Genomic DNA, 24,619 nt, shown 5'->3' with positions numbered 1-24,619 from the left:
CCTCCAGATTATGGGAGTAGGGATAGAGTTGGACATACTATGAAACCCCCACAGGGTTTTCTTTAACTTATGATTAAACCAGGTGATCCTTCATCCTTGAGAAATGTGAAGTATCAACTATTCAGAATGAAGACAGGGGTGCGGATCTGTCTTCCAGACCACCATGGTGAGGTGGGATCCATCTCAGTGAAGCTGTGGATGGGTTGCTATGGAAATTGACTAATTAAATCTTTGGCATCAATGACAGTATAGTTCAAACAATACAGCTCAAAAGAAAAACAATACAGTTCAAAAGAAAAAACAACAACTCAGATATATGTGTGCAGTGGGGGAGCAGTGAAAGAAGCAAGTTCCAAGTTGTGCCATCTTCTTCTTAATGGGGGTGGGGAGTGCATTCATGGTTGAGAAGTCTGTCAAGGGCCTTGCGGGGACCCAGTCCAATTGGGCAACATGAAAGCAATGGGAAGGTCTAGGTGGGGTTTCCAAGATAGGATACAGAAAGTCCTTATGAAACCCTAAGAGGAGGAAAGCCATTGGCTCCTCTTCTGTTTGGATGGGTCTCTCACGTGATCCTGAAAAATGACCATTAGTTTTTGTCATCTTGGGCATCATCTCCACTGGTTTTTGCCCCACAACACATGCGGAGATCTATGGCATTTGGGGAAGGCCTTCAGCTCTCTGGTGCTGACTCAACAAACATCTTGATTTCAGCCCATCCAGATAAAAGCATGAAGGACAAAGGGCACAGAATATCCTAAGCAAGTGGGGAGAAACCCCTGAGAAGTTCAAGTCCATGCAATGTCTTCCTCACAAAGTAGAAATGATTATTCTCATGACAATACAAGCTCTTGACCCAAATCTCCAGTTCTTAAGTGTGAATGTTCTGAGAAGTTATTTTTAAGAAACCCGTTAATTAATTTCCGAATCCTGCTTAATTAAGGCAGGAAAAAGGAGGGGCTGACAGTGAAACAAGTCCAGAGGTCCCATTTTCTAGTTGGCACCTTTTATCTCAAAAGAGGTCAGGGATGAAAAGGAGGCAGTTGCAGCTGTGCTGAGTGTGCTTTCCCATTGCCCGTCTGACTCTGCGTTGTTACTGTTGAGATGCCACCCGGAAAACCCTGCTCTGTGGATGGGGTGCTGGACAAAGCATCTCCTGTGGGAGCTTTGCACAGCAAACCTGAGACCAGGGTACTTCGTAGGGTCATCTCAACAGAGCTATCCAGGAGTGGAGGCTCGCAGTGTTCTGGAAAGTCTGAATGGAAAAGAAAAATGCCACAACTAGCATAGAGACCCAGAACAGACCAGAGAGAGTTCCAAAACCAGAAGTCCAAAGAGACAAGACCCCAGTCATCTCTGCCCTCATTATCCTCTCTGTTTCTTATCAGCAGGTGGAGGAAGGGAGGGTCAAGGAGTTGGATCAAGTGAACGCCAAGGAAGCTACTCAGCCACAGCTATACACTCTGGGCTGATAGTTCCACAAATACCAGCCTGCTTGCTACTGGCTTCTGGACCAACTCACCTTCCTGCTATTGGGGCCAAAGAAAGCCAAAGCAGACCCGGAAGTTCCTCAGTGATTGCCACCCCACTGAAGAAGAAAGGAGGAAGCAACTCTCCCAGCCAAAAAGGGATGCCTAGACACTCGCAGGATAAGGCCACTGGCTTTGGCAATTTTAATGATTGGCTCCCCACTCCCACCCACCCACCCCGGAAGCTGCCAGAGCCCAACCCTTGCTGCCTTCTGGCTGCAAAGATCCCACAAAGTACAAAGTGCCCCATTTCCACGCACCAGCACCCCCACCCCCGGGAATGGCCTGACACCATTGTCAGAAGCAGCAGCGCCTCTTCCAGTCCGGATCCTTCAGCGCGATCTGGGCAAGGCGCCTCCCGCCCCAGGCCCTTCAACAAGGCACGACTGAAGAATCCTGCCTGGTAGCGGGCCTGCTTTGGCCAATGAACCACCTTCTTTTCCCAATGAGGATCCAGTGATGTTCATCCCGATAGGGCCACTTGCTGGGCTCTCAGTGCGAGTGCCGTTCTGCCTCCGTCTGACCAACCGCTTCTCTGATCCGGGTCAGAGTAGGCACTTTCCCTGCTGGCGCTCATAAGACCGCCGAGCCCTCCTCCTGGAAAGGGAGGGGAAGGAGAGGCGCGGGGAGGAGAAATCTGTCCGCCGCGCCTCGCCGCCCGAACCCTCGTCAGTCTCGGAGGAAGACGGCCGCGGCTGCCGCCGAGCTCCCGAGCGTGCGCGAATCCCTCGCAGCAGCCGAGGGACGCAGGTTGAAATGCGCTCCTCTCCTTAGCCATTCGCCAGGCCGCCCCGCCCCCTCTTCCCTCTACAGCCACCCGCGAGACCAGAGCAGCGCCAGAGGCTTGCCGGTAGCAAGACCGAACGGCGGCGGCGGCGACCAGGCGCCCATAGAGCCGCTCCGTCCGAATTCCGGCTTCGGCAGCTCCGACGACGGACCTGAGCCTCGGCCCCTCGCTTCCTCTGCCCAAAAGAGCATCTCGGATCGCAAGGAAGGCAGGTGCTGTTGATCGTCGCCGCACTTTGGGTCAAAAAAGGAGCGGTGGGCGGCATCGGAGGGGAGGGCAAACGTTGTCGGTGCGCGGCCCCCCTTTTCTAAGCCCGGTCGATAGACACGGAAACCGGCGGCCGAGGCGGCCGGCGGCTTGCTATACCCCGTTGCGCGACCTCGAAGATCGGTGCCTGCAACTCACATCTGCCTCACGCCCCCGCCCCAGTTGCGCAGCGCCACCAGCAGCTGGGGAAGTAGCGCGCCCGAGTTCCAGAGAAGGACAAAGGGCCGCGCGGCAGTGGGCGCGTTTCCCTCTGGCTGCCAGCCAGGCGTCCCTGAATGCGCACAGCGGAGGGACTTGAGGCGGGCTGCCCAAGGAGACGGTCGGAAAAGGCGAGATAGCAGCGGCCAACGAAACTCCCCTCTGCTGGGCTGCTTTATCGGGAGCGGGGGCAGCCGGAGAGGGAACTGCACGGACAGGCTCCGTGCCTCCGCAGCCCACCTGCCTCTCTGGGTCTCTCGCACTCCAAGCCGGCAGTTCTAGACTCGTCTGATTAATGGGCTGCAGCAAAGGGCTGGCGGGGGGAGAGACGGGGCGACCAAGCCCTCGGCCTCCATACTCGCGGGGAGTTCACCAGCTGCGCGATGCTCCAGGATCGGAATCAAGCGCTTATAGTGACGCTAACCTGTACCTCCCCACCCCCGTTCCCGTCTCGCCACTAAACGGACGCGGCTGGCGCCGGACTTCGGGGGAAGTGGGCATTCTTTCTGCCGGAGAGAGGCGTGTGAAAGAGAACCCGGGAGGGCGCGGCAACGGAGGGATGGTCGAGCCTCCCATGCCCCCTGGGGACTTGTGGCGGGTAGGCCAAGGGGGCTTATTGCTGGCTTCCAGGGCTGCAGGCTCTGCGAACCTGGCAGTTGGCGATGTGCTCCCACTGTGTCCTCGGCGGTCTTTCTCTGCTCGAGAGCTCCGACTGGTCCACAGATTTCCTCCCACCGAAAGCTGGGAAACGTCCGCGGGCGGTACCCGCTTCCCGGAGTCCCTGCTGCACAATCCCAGAGGCGACCTGGGGAGGCAGGGCCCTTGAGAGTCAGGCCTGGCTTGGCGCAGAAGGTTATGGTGTGTCCCGTGGCTTGGCTGGGTGGACACTGAGTGCCAAAGCCATACAGATTGGCCCCTTCATTTTGTGTCTAGGGAGCTTTTGCCAGCACCACAGGGCAACAGGAATGGAGCTTAATCCCCAATTCCTCTTCCTGCCACTGTTGGCTGCCCTTTGCAAGGGAGCTTTCCCAGAGCCACTAGGCACAGCCTGGCAGCGACTTACAAACAAGGCTGCCAACAGTACAAGATGCGCTGCCCAAAGTGGCATCAGTGACCACCATTTGCTTCTTTTCACATGTAAGTGTAGGTGCAGTGGTTTAAGAGCCACCTGCTGACTTGCCTGGCAGGCTGAAGTACAGAGGTACTCGATTAGCCATACTTCTGAATGTGGGTCTAGGGCTCCTTTGGAACAGCCACAGTGCCACCTCCAAACAGAGCCTGGCTGGCTGGTGACAGAGAGGGAGTGCCTCCTGCCCCTCCCGCCTCCCTGGGAGCCTCAACAAATGGCCAAGCCGTGTGGGGGTCCCAGCCAGCCACATCTGGAAATGCACTGCACTGTACACTCTGTATGTATTTCTTCTGCATTTGCTGCTTCTCTGTTGTATTTTTTGTAATTTCTTATTCTTGATACTCCTTTAGCTAAGAGCGCCAGTGCTTTTCATTTCCATTTCACTCCACGAGTGACTCAGGCTTTGTTCTTACATTTCTCCTCCATCTCAGTTCCACTGTGTCTAACCCGTGGTGTTGATGGAAGCACTGCTGCTAAGGCTTACAACAAGTAGCTCAACATACAGACGGAGCTGACATAATTAGGCACACAGAGGGAGACATTGTAGTAAATAAGGCAGCCATTTAATACGCCCCCTTTTCTACTAGCACGGCTGCTGCTGCTGCTGCTGCAAAGCTCATTTTCCAGGCATCAGCAGATGCATGGTTGCATGCCACACGGCTATCCATGAATGCCTTTTACATGAGTGCATTTGGGGAATGTTCAAAAGCAGGGGTGGCCATGAAAGACCTGTTTCTGCCATTAAAAAAGCTAAATGGACAGACATAATGCTTAAGAGAGCTGCAGAAACAGTGTCCTCTACTGTCTTTCTATAGAAAGCCTGGCCAACTCAGGGTTGATCTCTTCCCCGCCCCTTGTTCTTTGCCTGAGGTTAGGCTGAGCCTTCAAGGGGGGAAATGAGGGACTGAAAGATCCACACAGGCTCCAGCACCCTCCCTTTCTTGAGATGGGGCAGCTTTTCCAGGGTCTCTCACTCTTCCCTTACTAAGGTGCCCATTTTCCTGCTTCAGCCTTATGCTTGTATTCATCCCAGAAAGGTGTGTACATTTCTGTTACTTTAGGCTCACTCATCAGCTGCTGCCTCCCAAACATTTGTCCTGAGCTATTTTTCTTGGAGGTTCCAGGTAATGGAACTTGTTGGCTAATATGTATTTTCCAGAGCTATTTTCTGGACATGGCTGTGCTGTCACCTTCTCCATAATCTTTCCAGATAAAGCTTTCCATCAGATCTCTTTGCTCAAAGGGCTAAAAATTGACGAGAAAAAACACAGTCTAGCCTGTTTAAAATGTATTCCAATCTAACATTTTGCATTGATAACGTTCTTAATTGCCAACCATTTTCCTGAAATAATATTATTTAAAATGTTAAATGTGACCCTTTAATATTCACTATGTTTTACCCCTCCTTTGAGTTACTTCTAACTGCAGGGGTTTAGGTAAGAAAAATACACAGAAAAACATATGGAATCAGGAGGAATGAAGGCTGAGGCTAAAGGAAATATGAAAAGGCATTACTTCTAGAAGAACTTTCTAAAAGTTCTTTGAAACTACTTACTAACACACAAAACTAACCCAAAACCAACAATCCTCTCACCAGCCTGAACTTGCTACTGCTTACCACTGTAATGCTCCTTCCTTCTTCCTCCCTTCCTCCCTTAACTCTGCAGAGCACACTGACCATTGCCACAGATGGGAGAACAGCATGAGAGAATGGGGCTATTATTTTCCTGGGCTGTCTAGAAGTAGCAATCCAAACTCAACCTTATTTAGGGACTGATGGCCACAAAGAACACCATAGGGGATCGACAGTGGCTAGCTGGACCTGGCTTTGTGCATCAGCCCCCATGATTCCTGCTTTCGGTCCTTTAGACCAAGACTCTAGAGAGGCTCCAGCTGGCCTTTGCCCATGTGCCTTCTGCCCTCCCATCCTCAGCATCTTTCTGGCCTTGGTGACTCTCCCCTTTTTCTCTTTGGCAGGTGTGGCGTATCTGCTGGCTACCACAGCTGCACTGCAAAGGAATGGCCTTCAGGATCCTCTGGGCAAGGGCCCCCTTCTGCACCACTAGCCTTGGAATTCTGCTCCTAATCTACGCCCTGCCTGCTGAAGGGTAAGGTGGCAGAACCGGGATCTCTTGTCCAACTGGGCAGCTGAATCATTCCTTCTGACCCAGCCATGATTTTTGGGAGGAAAGCATCAGCCTCCATTTGGACCCATGTTCCGACCCCGCAGGACTGATTTGCTTCTTTGGAGGCTGGCTGATAAATTACTCTGCTCAGTTGGTACCCTTCCTGCTCTAGAGAAGGGGTGATTCAGCAGTCTGTTGCAGGCAGAATTTACTGCTGGGTCAGCCCCTGGAGCTTCTCAGAGACTAAATAAATAGGACAGCTCTGCTGGGAGGTTTCTTGGGCCTCTATTCATCATTTGCCATTTGCTGCCCATCAGGCAGAGCAACCCTGAGTGGAGCGCCTGAGGTGGGGAGGCCGCCATCAGCCCAGCCTCTTGCCTTTCTCACAGCCAGCCACAAGGGTAAAGGGGCCAGGCAGAAGGTTGGGAGGGTGGACTCCTTTTGGCTAGGCACCTTCAGACAGAGGCTGGGGAGGCTTTAATCTGGATTCCTGCGCTGATCAAGAAAGCGATGGATCTGTGGATCCCTGGGCTCTTCCCACTCCAAAAGCAGATGAGGGTTGCTTGAGAAGAAGAAATCCCAGGGTTTATCATTTGCCCTTTCCATGAAGATAATGCAGGCTGCAACTCATAGGTTTCAGGATTTAAACCTTTCCCTCCCTCCAATGTCACTCTGGTGCATCTTTCTTTCTTTCTTTCTTTCTTTCTTTCTTTCTTTCTTTCTTTCTTTCTTTCTTTCTTTCTTTCTTTCTTTCTTTCTTTCTCTTTCTTTCTTTCTTTCTTTCTTTCTTTCTTTCTTTCTTTCTTTCTTTCTTTCTTTCTTTCTTTCTTTCCTTCCTTCCTTCCTTCCTTCCTTCCTTCCTTCCTTCCTTCCTTCCTTCCTCTTTCTTTCATTTATTTATTAATTTCACATGCTCCCTTCTCAAAAAGACTCTGGACAGCTTATAATTTGTGGAAGGGCATTTGCATCTAATTCATTTTGTGGCTGCAGATGTTACTTTCTGTGGTACTCGTTTTGCCTAACCCTAATCCACAAGGAGAATTTGGACACGTGAGCATCACTTTACTACCATCTATATGATAGTTCTTGCTTAATGTCTGTCTCATTTAGTGACCATTTGTAGCTACAATAGCAATGAAAAAGTAAAGTTGTAACCAGTCCTCACCTTTACAACCTTTGCAGGTCTGTAAAGCAAAGAAAAAGTGAAGTCAAGTGATAAGCATAGTTGTAGTTTCACCTAGGAACTGCTTCACTTAATAGCTGATTTCAGAACAAAACATAGAAACCACATGCCCCATCTCCACACCCAGAAGGCAGCATGAGGAATCAGCCTATGCCAGGTGAAGAGGGTTTTTGCTCCTCCACAGAACTGGTCTTCCTCACAGGGTGGGTGGGTGGCCCGTGGGGAAGGGAGCAGGGGAGGGGTGAAGGTAATGGAAAAGCAGTCGGGAGATGTGGGGAGGTTCTTAGTCAGAGGAGACCTTGCCTCAAGCTCCTGGACACTTCCATGAACAGCCACACGTGGCCATCTAGTTCACTGAGTGGTCTGTCGGTGGAGTGCCACAGGGATTTTCTTGAGGGAAATATTCAAAAGTACCCTAACAAAAACAAAAAGAGCAGAAGCCTTCCTTTAGTCTCAGGAAAGAAGAGAACCTTAGGAAGAAATTTAGGCTGGCTCTTCCCTGAGTTACAGGGTATCAGAAGGATGGAGAGAAAATCTATTAACAAAGTCTACCTTAATCAGGTCTAATCTTCTTGGGGAGTTTGTTTCTTGGTTAAAACAATCTTGAAGGTAGCAACTCACCAATCATCTCATAAAGATACCATTCATCTAGCATATACAATTCCCAAACTTGCTCTCCTCCAGCAATACTGCTAATACAGTTTCTCATCATAGACCCAGTAGGGGAGAACCTTAGAGATCATCTGGTCCAACCCTTCAGCATTCTGCTAAAATATACGGATGGCTTTCTGCTTTCTCTCTTTGAAGACCTCTCATGAAATGGAACATACCACTGCCTGAAGTAACCTCGCTGGTATCAGCTCTTAACATCAGGAAATCCTTCTTAACGTAGAGCCTATTTCTTAGAAGGTTCCACTCACAGCTTCCAGTTTTGCCCTCTCGGGCATAAGAAAATGTCCATTGTCTTCTCTATAACACAACATTAGATGTCACTTCGCAATGTGAAGTGGTGCAATGCCTCAGCAGTTAAAGATGCAGAGCTTGTCAGCTGGAAAGCTGAGAACCCAGGTTTGAGAAACGAGTGCCACACAACAGGGTTGAGCTCCCATTCCTGTCCCAGCTCCTGCCCACCTAGCAGTTTGAAAGCATGCAAATGCAAGTAAATAAATAGATGCCTCTTCAGTGGGAAAGTAGCTGCCTTCCATGCCTCAGCGTATAGTCATGATGGCCACATGACCATAGAGATGTCTTCGGACAACACTGGCTCTCTTGGCTAAGAAACAGAGATGAGCACCAGCCCCTAGAGCCACAAACATCCGAACAGGGGAAACCTTTAGCTTTATACAGTAACATTGGATGTCATTTTATCAAGCTAAATTTTCCACTAACCATTCTTCGCAGGATTTGATTTCCAGTCCCCCCAGAATCATGGTAGCCCCCCTCCCAATTTGCTCCTGTTTGTCAATATCTCTTTTAGACTGCAGTACCTAATACTAAGCAGAGTATGGAAACTGGAGTTTAAACCAAAGAGTGAAGCTGGACGATTACTCCCTATATGCAGCTAGGACAGGCCAAAATAGCACCTGCCTTTTTAACAGCTCTGTCATACAGTTGGCACACATTCACCTTGTGATTTACTAGAACAGCCACAACTTTTTTGCGTGTTCTAAACCAGATCTCTCCTAAATGTATGCGTGAATGTGTATGTGTACACATTCATACACATATACGTAAGTGCAGGACTTGATATTTCTGCTGCTAGATTTCATTCTGGGTTGGGTGTTTTTCTGTTTTGTTATTTTATTTGGGAGGGAGGGAGGTCCAGTGTAAAATATGTATAGATCTTTTTGAAATTTATTTTTCTCCCTAAACTGTTAGCCAGTACCCCTACTTTTGAGTCATCTATAAATTTGATCATCCTCCTTTCAACCCATTTGTGGAGATCATTCATAGAAAGGTTGAACAGCATAGGGCCCAGGACAGAGCCCGGCACCATCGACAAGCACTCTTTCGGTGCAGCTGATAGCATCTAATTGAAGCTTCTTCTAACCCAGATTTTAGCATGTTATTAATGATGTTGTCTAGAGTAAACTGCCTTTGTCAATTTATGCAGGAAAGGAAGCATGGAGAAGATTATGCCAGCAGGCCCTTGGGACTTACCTGAAACCCATTGAGAGAGGATCTGGGATAGTCGATCATTATCCAACTCTTCCTCAGATCTGTTGGATGGGGACTTGCCCCAATATGTCTGACTCCCCTAAAGAGATAAGATCTGAGAAATGAAGGTGTGTCTTGATTTTATTTTCTGTTTCTGTTGTCATGACAGACTAGCCCAAAAACATGGACCTGATATCATTGATGACGACAACAAAGACAACATAACTATCTTCACACGCATCCTGGATCGTCTGTTAGATGGCTATGATAACCGATTAAGACCTGGTCTCGGAGGTAAACCCATTTTACCTGTATTTCCTGTGGTTTCTTGACATTCATAAACTAAAGAACTATTTCAAGCTTCTTTGCACTCTTTGTACATGAGACATTTCTGTGTTTGAATTTAGGTACAACCAGCTCTTGATGGCTTACTTTGTTCTGTGCTGCTGGGGGTAGGGGAGGCGAGGAGAGACGCTGAAACCTTCAGCAACACAGCCTGTGGGTAAAGGGTTGGCCATGTAGGACACTCACTCTCTACTTCCTCAAGTGGCATCTGCACTTACCTGGGCAGGTGTTCTGGTGCCCTCTGAGTGTGGGTGAGAAGTCCTTGAAGAACTAGGAACTCCCTTCTTGATGGTCTGTGAAGCTTGGAGAGCTCAGGGGTCGCTGTGGTTATCTCACCTGCTCTTTTTGGTCTACCAGGTGAAACCCAAGTCACTGGCAGGGCCAGCAAAACCATTGCCAAGCTCTGATTCTCCAAGTCACCTTGACACATAATTGGTCTGTGCTTAATTTTGAATTGATGGGGATTACATTCACCCAGTAGTGGCTGGGATGTATGCTCTCCGTCTCTTTTACATTCTTAATCTATTTCTGAAATGCAGAACATTATCCTTCTTTCTTTCCAACTGAAGCAGGGCTGCGAGTTCTCTAGATCTTAAAATTAAGCAGGCTTAATTTTGGAGAATCTGCCTTTCAAAAAAACCTTTTTCCACATTGATTTGGGCTTTATAAGCCATAGCTGGTATTTTACAGCGAGTCTGTCCGATATTCAGTGGAATGGTGGTAGTGCAGGGCAGCACAAGGTGTTCTTAACTGGTTAGTTATCTCTTGTAAAGCATGTTCCACTGTCCAAATAGCATCAACCTGTAAAATATGTGTTATCGCAGTGCAGTCCGTGTTCCACTGTCCAAATAGTAGGGGCGGTAAAGCTGGCCCATGTTATTGGTTATGCAGCTAGCCTTTTGGCCACCACTAAGCACTTTTCTCACTCAAGAGGAAACTATCGAGCTGGTGTGACTCTACAAGGACAAGGATTAACACTGCCAAAAAATGTGGGCTTTCCCCCAGCGCTCCACCAGAAGATCAGTTGCTCTTCTCAGTGCTGATCCTGCTCCTGCCTCAGTTGCATATGTTCCCAGCTTGTAACGGTGCTTGACTTTCCTCCAAGGTAACAAAGGCTAACAGAGTTTATGTAACTTGAGTTTGCCCTTGGATGTGGCAGAATAAGGGGAAAGCATTGTTTTAATGCCAGTGCAATGAAGATGACTTAAGCCTCTCTCAGGATGAGCTGGGCACTTAATGCTGGTCAGGGCATGCAAGACTCCATAGTACTACAATATATTTAGCAGAGCCCATCCCTTTCTGCTCCCTAACAGTGTTCCCTCTCACCTGGGATGGGAAGGCTGGGTTTTCCATTCCTTTCTTATCCTGGGCATCATGTCCAGGGATGACCAAGGCTTGTTCTTCTTTTCTGCATTGCCACTAATTGAGCACACACACACACACCAATTTCTATTTTCCTGCCTCCAGAAGAACACATGGGTCTGTCTAGCTCCCTCAGTTCTGGCCTGATGATGCTGTCATGGCAACATAACTGCTCACTTGAGAGAAATCCTGAGAATTAATGGACAAGGTTGGCCTACCCTCACAATGTGGGAAAAAAGGCTTATGTAGAGCCACAGGGGGATCACATTGATTGGCAGGCCTTGCTCTCCTTCTCAGGCATGTCCATTTCTAAACCTTTGCCTATGCAGTGAGGAGGCATCTTTGAGCAAGAGCACTCGCTGGTGCACCCTCCATAGTTCACGCTCCCAGTCTCACTCCACATCCTCGTCAAGACACCCCTTTGTGCAAACCTCCATTCCTTTCTGCCCCAGAGAGGATGTCTAGGGAAGAACTGTAACTTTGGATGCCTTCTATCCAGGGAATGGTGCAGTTCACTTGGCTGTTGCTAAAATAAAGAAAGTGCAGTTACCTGACTGGAAGTTGTAGGCTATATACTAGAAAGGAAGTAGGGGTGGAGGAGAAGGAGGACACTCCTCCCAGGTTCGGCCAGGAATACAGAGGGCAGCTTGGCATGTGCTCAAGCCCCTTCCTACTCATCCTCCCTCCCTTACTTTCTGGAGAAACTCCTCTGCTAGATGAGAGATCCTTGGGTTCTACCCACCCATTGTGGAAGGGCTTCAAAAGAAGAATGGCAGAGGAGAACTGGAGCAAAACAGAAGCTGTAGGCAAGCAGGGCCACCTGAGCCGCCTACGATGCTCCAGAATGAGACAGAGTCATTGGCTGCCCTGGAGAGATAGCCAGCAAGAGGACTGGCAAACTGGCGAGGCCACATAAATTGATCTTGATCTGGTTTGTACAAGACTCAGAGTTCGATCAGTGGAGTTTGCTCTCCATTGCCCCAAGTGAAAAACAGGGAGCCTGCATGAAGTCGTCATAAGAATATGGGCAAGAGGGGCTTTGTGTGTCAGAGGCAGACTACAAATATAATAATTAGGCAAATAAAACGAGTAAGTGCACCTCTGCCTATCTAGGTTATCTGTCTTGGAATCCCTCAACTGCCCAAGAGGCCGCACTGAGAGGGGAAGCCAAAATATGCTGCCGCAGTGCTTCGAATTAAAAAGTGTGGTGGGGGAATGGCTAAAAAGAGTGTACTTGGTGAAAGTAAGTTCTCTGTGCCAAAATATTATCTATGAAAGTGGCACAAAGTAGGGAAGGTATCTCTTTAAGAGGTCTGATACTTATCACTGGGGTGACTTGGATTCAAAAGGAATGGGAGAAAAAAGACACCCAGACTTAAGTCGCTCATTTCACTATATATTTTGGTCTCTCCAGGCATAACATTTCTTTTATGGTTGCTTGGGTATATTGTTAGAGTGCAAGTAGTTGCCAAACCTTCGGATGTTGAAGGTTGAGGGAGATACTTAACTGAAAAGGTGATTGGCCTCTTTCCAAGGGAACAACTCTTCTTTCTTGTGGCAAAGTTATGTGGTTGGAGGGAAAAAACCTGAAGTGGTGTCCATGTAGAAGATCCCTTGGCTTGAAGTACTGAGTGGGGAGGCATTAATGGGTAGCTCCATGGCCTGCCTTGGGGGTGAAAGTCCCAGTCCAGGTCTGCAGGCCCTTGATCTTGCTGCCCATCCCATTGCCTGGCTCAAATATTGAATTAATTAATCAAATTTCCAAGGCAGACTTCAGCAGCAGCCTCATGTGAAGCGTCTGCCTTAAGAAGTATGTGCCATTTAACAGAATTTGGAAACATTATTTTTGGGTGAACGCTGATGGCATGACAGGAGATCCGTGGGTCATATCATGCACATATATATATAGAAAGCCTATAAAATTAAAATGCATAAAATTGCAATTTACTGTTTGAATTAAATTCTATATCTGATTTATTTTCAAGCCATGGGGTTATTTTAGACATCAAAGGATTCCCCCAAAGCATGGTCATTTCAAACAAAAAACAAGATGCTAATTTTATAGCGAGATATGTTTGCTCTGTAAATACAGAAATCAGTTTTCAATAGCTATCATGTTTTATGTTGTTTCAGATACAGTAACCGAAGTCAAAACCAATATCTATGTGACAAGTTTTGGCCCTGTCTCAGACACTGACATGGTAGGTGATGTTCTGTTACATCCAAGGGACAGGGATGCTCTCAGCTGGCAGAGTAGCATTGCCTTAAAAATATTTTGATATTACGGCTTCTCCTGTGGTTGGATTTTAGAGGGAGGGCAAGGGACCAATAGCGGGGTGATTCCCAGCAGGAGCCCATCAGGTTTTGAGGACTGTTCTGAAGGATGGGTAGGTGTTGATGGGCTTGGTAGAACCAGAGGGAATTGCTTTCCCTGGCCAATGGAAGAATCCTCTATGTCCCTGGAGCTAGACTATTAATTCAACTTCTGACCCAGAAGAGCAGGTTGGCAAAGGTTGCCCCTGGAGCTGCCATCTTTGGTTGGCTGCAAAGAGGTCTGTGGGGCTGCAAACTCTGGTGGGGAAGGGAAGGGAAGCAAAGGGAGAGAACTGAATAGCCCTTGAGTGGAAATAGGAATGAGGTAGCTGAGATCTGAACAATCTCCATTAAAATTAAAAACAGCTAAGAAATAAAATTGCATTCATGTGAAGAAAACAGGATTAGTTTTCCATGCCCTCTTTGTGGAACTATGGTGGGGATTCTCCCGGGGATTCTTCAGCTAATAAAGATTGAGCCTGCTGGAAGCCCGGAATTCTCTGGTTTGTTTGGGGTTGCAAGCCTCACTTCCTCTAGCCTAGGGAGAAGCTGGCTCACCGGCACTTATTTGCTGGGATCTGAACCTGCCTTCTTCCTGAGTCAAGGGAATCGAATTTGGCTCCCTTAGGTTTCTCTGTTTGGGCCTGTGGGATGGGACGTTTGAGTCCCTCCTAAGCCATCATCCCTGCTCAGTCTTGTCTGTGACCTTCAGCAGAGAAGATCCCCGGTTTAATAGGCTTTCTCCAGGCCAGCATAGTTGCTCTCTTTCTACAGTTGATCTCCTTTTTGCAAATAAAGCAGGAAGAAGTCTCTGCTGCTGCTCTGCCAAATGGTTGACTCAGAGCACCTGATCTTTGGGTTGTAATGAGGGTGGTACAGCATCCAAAGTTACCCCAGGTTTGTAAATCAGGCACTGCAAACCATCCTGGTGAGGGATCAAGGATGAGAGGCAGCTGGCTCAGTGGAATGGTGCAGGGGAAGAGATGCTGGGTAGATTCAGGGTTGCCTCGGCTTAAAAGCAAAAGCTTCACTTTCACACCCAATCAGGAAGCTCCAAAATCTGGACAACTGCCCCTTGCAAAAAAAGTGAATTCTGTTTCATTTTGGATTGCTTCTTCTCCCTCTCCCTTTCCCCCCATGATAACTGCCTTATTGTTGCACAATAAGCCAAGAACCTTAATATATTCAATCATTCCACCTTCAGGGAGTACCTTGTCATTACTATAAAGTTAAGCATATTTGATTAAATGAGCATGTATAATGAACTGTGAAGAAAGGAGAAATCAAAAAAGAGTTGAAAATGAATTGCATTTTCTCCTGCTTGGGCGTGTAGGGTCTCCTGCTTGGGCAGGGGGGTTGGACTAGATGACCTACAAGGTCCCTTCCAACTCTTGTTATTCTGTATTCTATCTTACAAAATTTACTCAGTGGAAGAGGGTAAAGTCGAATGCAAGTGGTTGCTTCACTTCTGCACAAATCCTCCCTAGCCGGCGCATTTCATCCACCGACCTTCTTTTGGCAGCCCCTCTCCCCTCCCCTCCCCCAGGGAGGGCAACCAGGGGCAGGAGCTGGCTGGAGAGGGAACAGCCTTTCTCTTCCACGGGGCTGTGGGCTGAGGACCCTGGGGGCCAGCTAAGCTTTCCTGGGGAAAGGGGGGAGCAACTGCTGCTGTAGCTGGCAGCACTCTGCATCCTTTATCATTAGCGCTCCTTGCCACATGATTGTTGCTATGGCAACTGCTCAGAGGGTGGGGGGTCTGTTTTTCTGCACTTGTTGCTGGGCCTTTTCTCCTTATGGTGATGGGGAGGGGGCTTGGAAACACCCAGAGAACAGCACATCCTCCTGAGCCTACATAGCCCTGCTGCCCAGCCCAGAGCCAGGGTTCGGGAGGAGAAGCTTGCCCCACCCCCACCCCTCCCTTTTAAACTGGCTTGTGGGAAGATCAGCTGATGTTCTGTCAGGCTCCTGCAACCACTTCTTCCAGCTGCCTCCCCACTTAGAGCAAAATCCCACACGGACCCTTTTGTGCTCTGAGAGGAACCCAGCAACTGGGTATCTCCTGAGGGCTCTCACCTTTTTACTGCTCCTGCCAGTCGTTTTTCTTCCCACGAAGGTTTGAAAAGTCAGCACTGCACCCACAGCCTTCTCTGCACTCGAGCTGTTTCTAGAGACAAGAACGTAACTAGGGCGCCCCTCAGTGACCTTGGATTTCTTTAGCCACCCCATGTCCGGCCACAGGGCAAATCAGTCAAGTTGGGGTTGAGACAGCAAGACAGTTACAGTGGCAGAAGCCACCCGCAGCAGAGCTGACAGCACAGAAGGGACCAGGGCGGCGGCGGGGAGGGGCAGGAAGGCAGACCATGAGCGGTCTCAGGGTGCAGGACAAGGGGACCGCAATGTATGGTGCTGGGTGGTGGTGGCACAAAAGGCCTCTTTGGCTCCTTCACTCTGGGGAGCTCTGAGGTGCTAATTCTGGTATGAACAGCCAAGGCCAAGGCAGGCATTGAACAAAGGGCCCTCGAAGCACGCACCATGGCTTCCCCTTGTGGAGTCTCTTGGATCCAGAATTCTTCTTTATTGTGAGCAGGGCAGGGTAGGGCCTGTCCCTCAGGCAGCCTCATCTTCAACTCCTTTTTTCACCGGCAGGAGTACACCATTGATGTCTTCTTTCGGCAATCCTGGAGAGACGAGCGATTGAAATTTGATGGTCCGATGAAGATTTTGCCCTTGAATAACTTGCTAGCCAGTAAGATCTGGACCCCAGACACTTTTTTCCACAATGGAAAGAAATCGGTGGCCCACAACATGACCACACCAAACAAATTGCTTCGACTGGTGGATAATGGCACTCTCCTCTACACCATGAGGTGAGCTGGGACCTCTGGAGTTGGGCGTCCTTTGGGGTGTGGCACAGGCTGTCCTGAGGAGGAACCCCTTTCGCCTTGATGGAGGGGAGACCCGCTGCTTTACCCGTACCATTGCTGTGACTCTGGAAGCAGCAGGAGGCAACCTCAGATTGGCCACTGAGAGGTCAGTTGGAGGGACAGGATTAACCCCTGCTTACAATGGAGCTTCCCTTTCAATACCACTTGCTGAATGTAAGCCAGACGCAGTGCATCGTAGTGAAGTAGCAGTCTAGGGCTATCGAGGCAATTTTAAAAGCATGCGTTTTATGAGTCAACACTGTCTCTGGTGAAAAGACAAATTGTGGATAGCTGAGAAAGAAGCCGACCAAAGGGCTTGCCGTAGGTCTCAGGACTAAGTCCCGGGAGCCTCCTGCTTGACGTGGGCCCTATCCTTTGCAGATTGACCATTCATGCAGAATGCCCCATGCACCTGGAGGATTTCCCCATGGATGTGCACGCCTGCCCATTGAAGTTTGGGAGCTGTGAGTACTTCCTTCTTGTTCTCTAGCTTGGAGGGAGGCCTTTGCCTGCTTGAACTCGCATAGCCTGTGAAGACGTCACGGTCTGCATCTACGGATTGAGCTGGGAACCGGTCTGCTCCCACTTCTTCTGCTTCAAGAGCTGAGGAGCGAAATGTTTTCTGCCAGGGAATTGCACAGCAGCAGCAGCAGCAGCAGCTGCACACATGAAGACACAAACTTGTAGTTTTATATAAATAAATATATTTTACATTTATATTTACAGCAGACAAGATAATCAGGAACGCAGGAACATTATGAGGTAAATCATTAGACAGTATACAGAGCGCACGGGCGCACACAGAGAAAGAGAGAGAGGGAAGAAAATGGCGGGAAGAAAGGGAAACTCCCCCTTTACCCCCCACAGCAACCAATCATAGTGCAGATTGCAGCAGTGCAGAGTTCAGATTGCAGCAACCAATCACAGTGCAGTACAACATCATGCAGGAGCCAGCACTCTCTGACCAATCAATTACAACTGTGTGTGTTCTGGCCTTTGTACGCTTTACTGTTCCAGCTACTAAATTCAATACCCCTAACATTTTTCAAGAAAAATCCAAGAAAGTCCTGTTACCTGTTGGAAAAAGCAGCTTTGGGGCTTCACCTTTAGTTTGCTCAGAGTCTTTAAAGGGAAGGCAATCTTGCAGAAACCCTGAGCTGTATGGGGCTTTGTAGGTCACTGAGCAGCAGCTCATAACCGGCACTTGTGTTACAATGGCAGTAATGGAACATAAGTACTACATAGAGGCCACTGCATTTTGCAGCAGTTGAAAGTTACTTATTTATTTAAAACATCTATATAACCACCCCCCTTATAACGAACTTGGGGAGGCTCCCAATCAAGAGGTTTGTAGATGATCATCAAGTAGAGCCCCATCTAGAATGAATTACAGCAAGCCAAGACATCTTCTTTAGTGCATCCCCCTCTGGATGAGGTTGCCACTAGCTCACCAACCAGAGCTGGGCAAAGGATTCCTGGGTGTTATCTTCCATCTGTTCTGTAATTTTTCCTCCATAGATGCCTACACCACGACAGAAGTCATCTACACTTGGACTCTGGGAAAAGTGGAGGTGGCTGAAGGTGGCTCCCGCCTCAATCAATATGACCTCCTTGGCCATAATGTGGGCAGAGATTCCATTGAGTCTAGCACAGGTAATTTGGGTTGGCTGAAGGCAACAAGAAACAGGTGATGCAGGCTGCAGGAATAGAGATCACTTTTATAGAGAGTTAAATGAGTGGGGTAGTTTTGGAGAATGGCCCTTACTATTGGATGATCCCATGAAAAGCATGTTTGATTTCCATAGGGATTATATTTGTAACACATGGTCCTTCTTGTGGCAAAAAGAAGAAGAAAACCTTACCTCCTGTACATCTAAGCTCAGGGGCTGTGTGGTGCCGTCACTGTCAGAAGAAGGCAGGAGCAGGCAAGAAATTTGTACCAGTCTCTTAGGGCAATAATTCAAGTAATTTAAGCATGTGAACCAATTCACTGAGTAGACAATTCTATCCGGTTTTGTGAAAGGAGACTGTAAAAGACCCTGAGAAGGGCATTGCCAGCTATTTCTTTTCCCTAGAGTGATGGCATCACGTGAGACCAATAAAACCATTTTTACAAAACAATTACAGATGTAGTTTATGAAAGGCAGATTTTTAAATCATGAAGATATAGATATAGGTGCATCTCAATCATTAACTGCAGTTGGCCACCCCAGTGAGCAAGTTTTCCTGGACATTTATAAGGATGGCCGCTGAACTAACACATTGCTGCCTGGCTTGTGTGCAAGATATTAAAATCCTTGTATTGTGGCCTTTTTCTTTCTAGGGACCTACACTGTGATGACCACTTACTTCCATCTCAAGCGCAAGATTGGATACTTTGTGATCCAGACTTACTTGCCCTGCATCATGACAGTCATTCTGTCCCAGGTTTCCTTCTGGCTTAACAGGGAGAGTGTGCCAGCCCGAACAGTGTTTGGTGAGTGTGTCCTTGAGCAGGCTGCAGGGAGAAGAGAGCCGGTAGGCACTCACAACCTGAGCCTTTCTGTCTTACTTGCCTGGACACTCTGCCTCTCCTATACCTCCTCCTTCCTCCTCCTCCTCCTTCTTCAGAATGAAAAGACAATCACAAGAAAAAATGCATTACGAGATCAGGAAAAGCCAATGTCAAAATTCACCTCCATATAAGTGCATAGGCTGCCTTGGGAAGTACAAATTGAGATCCTTATTGTGTGAAAGTATGTAAATCTATCAGATACTTATTGTGTGGGGTTCTGTAGGGTTCGGCGCTCTCTCCCTCCTATTTAGCGTCTTCATGAAGATGCTGGTGGAGGTCATCGGTTTTATTGTTTTTAAATTGTATGGGAATTTTAATGTTATTGTGTTGTACACCACCCCAAATCATCTGCCTATGAAATGAGAAGTTACTCTATATAAGTATGCTAATTAATTAATTAAAGAAATAATAAAATACTCTATTACACCAGCATTATAGATTCCTATTCAAAATGGTAAGGATCATCTACTACAAGACATTGTTAACATGGCAGATAAACAGTGCCTGGATTTGTCATTTATTATAGAGGTTGAAAGTTTGCTGAGTGACACCCCAATTTATTGTGAGGGCGGGGGGAGGAAACAAGACAAAAGAAAACCCTGCTAGCCCAGACAGAGGGTGGGAGCCTGCCTTCTTCAGCTGCCTCTGATCTGTTCTTTTCACAGGCGTCACTACAGTGCTGACCATGACCACCCTAAGCATCAGCGCAAGGAATTCCCTCCCCAAGGTGGCTTACGCAACAGCTATGGACTGGTTCATGGCGGTGTGTTATGCCTTCGTCTTTTCTGCGCTGATTGAATTTGCTGCCGTCAATTATTTCACTAAGCGCAGCTGGGCCTGGGAGGGCAAGAAGGTGCTGGAGGCTCAGGAGATGAAGGTGAGCAGGGAGAGGCAGAGGGGAAGGGAAGGCATTAGAGGAGCCAGAGTTTAGTGACCCAGAGAAATTCTAGCCATGCTCCCACAATATAACAAGCTACAACTTGCAAAAGGGGGTAGTGCGATTGCGATCCAGCTGGCCTCTTTTTGTCATGGTACTTTAAAGAGGAGCGTAAGCACCAAAGCTTTCACATTTGAATCAGAAAACACCACCAATTCTAAAAATTAGAGGTTCATTTCTGAAGGGCCTGGATTCTAGGTGATACTCTGTTTCAAAAGATTGTGCCCTGCTGGCCCCTTCTCTTCCAGAATGGAGATCTGTGTTGGGGTCAAGTCAGAGCAGCAGCAGCAGCAGCCCTTTTTCTCACCCTTCCATTCCCACAGAGGCAAATATCTCTGGATGCATCAATACCATTGGACCATTGTCTTCTTTGCTTCTCTTCTCAGAAGAAAGAGCCAGCCACGTTGGCTAAAAAAACCAACAACACCTACAACATTGTGGGGACCACGTATGCTCTCAATATCACCAAGGAGCCCAGCCTCCCAACCATTGCCAAGAGCGCAGCTGCTCCCACAACCACACCTGCTGCTGTGGTGGTCCCCCCCATCAAGGTGCCCCGACTGGAAGAGAAGCCTCTGGAAAACAGGAAGACCTACAACAGTGTCAGCAAGGTAGACAAAATGTCTCGCATTGTCTTTCCAGTCTTATTTGCCATTTTCAACATGGTATACTGGGCAACATATGTCAACCGGGAGTCAGCCATCAAAGATATGATCCCCAAGGATTGAAACTAGCTGTGCACCCTCCATATGTCCATGCAATTCCGGACAGAGTAGCCCTGGGGGGGGGGGGTGCTTCGGTCCCCTGCTGATACTATAATCATTTTTACCTTTTATTATGATTAATATTATTCAGCTGACTTCCTTCCTCTCCTATGTGAATCAAACTGTGATTTTTAAAAAAAAGAAAGAAAGAAAAAATCAAGAACATTATTGGATGTTATTACATTTACTGTTTGGGGCAGGGGACGTCCCTGAGAGACCCACAGAGAAAAGTGTGTCTGTCTTAGAGTCTGGCATCCCTTTGCCCCAATCTTGCCTACTCCTCTCCAACCTGCCAGGTGCCAGCTTCCTGCCTTGCTCATCCTGTGTGACACATGCTGGGCTCCTGATGCCCGCCGCCTCCAGGGAGCTGGAGGGAGGGGGCTTTTTCACTGGAGTGCCTGGGGTTTCAGTGAGAAAGATGTCCCTCATCTGGAGAACAAGTTAGGTTCCCTTGGAGCAACTTGGCCATTCGGAAAATGTAATGAGAGCAGAAGGGGTAACTTTGTCTAGCAGGCAGATCCAGGTCAGCCACTCACAGAGTCCAGGCAGGCTCTGCACTGAGTACTTGCACATTCTCACAAAAGCTGCTACGATGTAACAGGAACAGAATACTGAACAGGTGTCTATTTCAGGAACTTTGCAGTTTTATTATGACAAACTTTGTACTCCATGGGTTATTTTTCTGAAGTATTCACTGGACCTATGGTTCAGAATTATTTGTTTCTGACCATATAGCATTACTATATATAGCAGATTTTATTATCTGTTGTTATCTAAATTTGAAATTTTGTAAATATTAAGTAAGCATAATTGGCTGATGCAGCATTTCTCTGTTCTTTCAGAGAATTTTTTTGTTTCCTTCATTAAGCCATGTGCATGGACAAATGTGCACATTAAAACAAAGTGCCCAGTGGTTTCTTGAGAATGCATTTGTGGAATGAATGAATCAACATATGCATTTCAATTTTATTTCACCATCAATATACACATGTGATAAATATGCATTTATAGTCTTTTGAAATATTGCCAGTACACAAGAAGCACTCGGGCTTATTGGAAGCATCTCCTGTGAGAATGAGCAGATCGTCTGCCAGCCTGACCTGCTTCCTTTTGAGGAGAAGAGAAAGAAGCTGACCCACCTTTCAGCTTAAAGAATAGTTTAACCTGAAAGGAGTGCAGGCACGTTTCCATCTTCTGGCCCTCCAGTCAGCAGGAAAATCAGAAAGTATCTTTGACTTGGAAGGGTTCAAGCAGAAAGGGGAGAAACTTGTACACATGGCTTGTTGCTCATCTCAGTCCATTGAGTGAAGCATTAGAGAATTTTCATATTACCTGGCTATCATTTTGCGATTGTCCAGAGTTCTGCATTCAAGATATGATAGTCCTCCTGTGGAATCAGCCATGCTGGCTTATTCAGGAGAGGTTTGCCCCTCCTCTCTCAGTGCTAAAAAAGCCCAAATGAAGCCACACTGGGTCTGGTGTGAGGAATTGGGGCACCTGCACCCATAGAAAACTTAATTCTTTATTTCCTAGAATTATTTCCCAAATATTACTGAGATTCAGATTCACTAGCTTTTGTAACTTTTGTAACTTTAAACATTTTGTTTTCAATGTATTTATTTAGTTCGTTCATATTTGTTGTTGGATTTGTTATCTATTGAATCTGCTGTTAATCACTACAGCCTGGATTTACTAAATGCAAACAAATGTTGCCTTAGAGGGTTTTTTTTAATCAACTTCAAGACAATTATACAAAATATCCTAAACTCAGTAGATATGCAACATCTTTTTCTTTTCATAACACCTCTCATTGGGTTGTAAATATAATTGTGAATGTTTAGAAAAAATTAAACAGGATTGGTGGTCCAAATCTCTTCCTGATCAGCCTTTTTGTGTGTAATTGTTATCTGCCTGAGAGGCACCCACCTTGAAAGATGCTTGCTGGGGCAGTTAGTAAGTTTAAAGTTCTCTAGAAGACCATCGAAATATCACTGTTTGCCACTGTTACCTTATGGTGTGAACTGTTACATTCCTTTCTGGTTTGGTAGGATTGCTTTGTATTATGATGTTGGGATTTCGATTTCTTACTATGTGTTATTGTCTTTATGTTAATATTCTAAGTGCATATATATGTTATTATAATTTTATACTTTAAGCCTCTATGAGACTTGCTAATTTAGAATGCTGCTACTAATCCTCCTACAATAATAGGAGGGTAGCCAAAGATCATCAGGAGGTTCCAGATGTCCCCAGGGAATTGAATCATAGAGATGAACTGATGATCCTGGCTATCATAAAGGTAAGCCCAGGAAGGGGAAGTTTTGCTTGAGAACAAGACATGAGCAAGAAAAAAACATAATTCCAGACATGCCCCAAACTCTGACTCAAATAAAAGACCAGAGAAAGCACTGGTTGAATTAGATGGAAGGAGAAACACAGCCTATTTTTAAGAAAAAAGGAAACTCAGAAACAAGGACTATTTGTGCAATTGGCAAAATGGGGATGAGGAAGCAAGAGAAGAAAAGAGGAAGGAAAAGGAAAAGATTTGATTGTCAACTCATAAAACATTTTCTATACACGTTTTATAGTTGCCAACAGAAAGAAGGGGGGGGTTCAAAGAGCAGGCAGCAGTGTGGAATCGAAAGTACATCCTATTCATATTTTCTTCAGAGACTGATTAGATGACTGAAGCTTCTGCCGCACAAAAATCTAATTGGAGAACATGATTGATGGCTATGGATGTGTTTCATTGGAGAATATGAATTATGATACACCCAGAGGGGTGGAGGGAAAAGCAGGGTCAAAGGTGACAGTGAATTACGTGTCTCAGAGTTGGCTATGCTCAGGTCATGCCGTCATGTTGACTTCCAATAAATCCTTTGAAGTTCTGGGAGCTTGGCTCGAGACTCATGATTTAATTGGGGTAACTGCTGGAATCCTGACAGTGATTGCTGAGAATGTCTCCAGTAGGGAAAAGGAGAAGCCAGGTGCCAAGATCAAAGCAGAAGACGAAAGGGAGCCATGTGAGCATCAATGGGCAGACTCTAAGAACCTCCACAGAAGCTGGGAGAGCAGCAAGCTGGAGAAGGCAGGGCCTGTTTTCTCAGGAGGACTTCCAAACTACTGGTAGTGGTGGATTTCTGGACCACCTCCAAGCCCCCAAAGCAAGGCCCCCCTCATTGTATATGCAAGCTGAAACTGTGAACTGCCATGCAGTCTGAGGTGGATGGCCAGAAAATAGATTGAGCGTTTGACCTCATTATCATTTTGGCAGCAAGATGCTACCAGGAATCTACTTTTAACATCTTTAACTTCAGAGCATGAGAGCCAGTTTGGTATAGTGGTTAAGAGCATTTAGGTAGAAACTGTGAGACCCCAAGTTCTAGTCCACCTTGGACACAAAACCAGCTGAGTGACCTTAGATCAGTCACTCTCTCTCTCTCTCTTTCAGCCCTAGGAAAAAGACAAAGGCAAACCACTTCTGAAATACCTTGCCAAGAAAATTTTAGGGATTTTTCCAGACAGTCTCTGAGAAGTGGGTATGATTGAATGGAAAGGGGAAAAAAACTTCAGGGAGCTGTTGCCTTAGTGGCTAAGAAAAGGTTACAGCTGCTATGATGATGCTTGGAAAATCTGCCAAATATGAACTTAAAGTAAGGGCATGGCACGTGCATTGTCCCAATGTGCCTTTGGCCTGGATTGATCATGAATGGCCATTGCTGGTATTATTGTTTATCCTATTGTCCTGTTCTCTTTTATTGTTTCTATCCTGTTTACTCCCCAGAGGCCCTTTGGACTGGAGTGGATTATAAATATTGTTCAATAAACAAACAAACGGACAAGAATATCTGTTCCTTTCAGCATCAAAAAAAACCTATTTGGGTGGGATATATTTGTATTTTCCACCAAAGACCAAATTCAAGGCTAAGGGAAGATGGATTTTGACTGACGTCACCTTTCCATTTATGGTAGGCACAAAACCTAGGGACTTCAGGAAAAATTGTGTCACTTTCAGAAAATTCACTTTCAGAAAACTGAGCAAAAGTC

General features: G+C 47.0%; 1 protein-coding gene across 1 annotated transcript; it reads left to right on the top strand.

Annotated features, from left to right (window-relative positions):
- The first annotated feature begins 2,149 nt into the window (after positions 1-2,149).
- On the top strand, positions 2,150-24,128 carry GABRA3 (gamma-aminobutyric acid type A receptor subunit alpha3). Its single transcript, XM_026684274.2, has 10 exons — positions 2,150-2,525; positions 5,885-6,015; positions 9,543-9,667; positions 13,214-13,281; positions 16,040-16,260; positions 16,699-16,781; positions 17,836-17,970; positions 18,641-18,793; positions 19,537-19,748; positions 20,195-24,128. The coding sequence occupies exons 2-10, from the start codon at positions 5,927-5,929 to the stop codon at positions 20,534-20,536; spliced, it is 1,428 nt and encodes a 475-aa protein (XP_026540059.1). The 5' UTR covers positions 2,150-2,525; positions 5,885-5,926; the 3' UTR covers positions 20,537-24,128.
- Positions 24,129-24,619: the final 491 nt, after the last annotated feature.

Source organism: Notechis scutatus, chromosome 10 (assembly GCF_049901735.1).
Source record: "Notechis scutatus isolate UNSWTSFEM ecotype Mainland chromosome 10, rNotScu1.2, whole genome shotgun sequence".
Classification (NCBI taxonomy): domain Eukaryota; kingdom Metazoa; phylum Chordata; class Lepidosauria; order Squamata; family Elapidae; genus Notechis; species Notechis scutatus.
Note: the sequence above shows the minus strand (reverse complement) of the source record. Positions and strands in the feature narration are given on the sequence as shown.

Excerpts from the sequence above, each read along its gene's own strand:
- GABRA3 (XM_026684274.2), top strand. The coding sequence starts at position 5,927 with ATGGCCTTCAGGATCCTCTGGGCAAGGGCCCCCTTCTGCACCACTAGC. Across the intron at positions 16,261-16,698 it reads ACTCTCCTCTACACCATGAG|ATTGACCATTCATGCAGAAT; the intron begins GTGAGCTGGGAC and ends TATCCTTTGCAG. Across the intron at positions 19,749-20,194 it reads TGGAGGCTCAGGAGATGAAG|AAGAAAGAGCCAGCCACGTT; the intron begins GTGAGCAGGGAG and ends TTCTCTTCTCAG.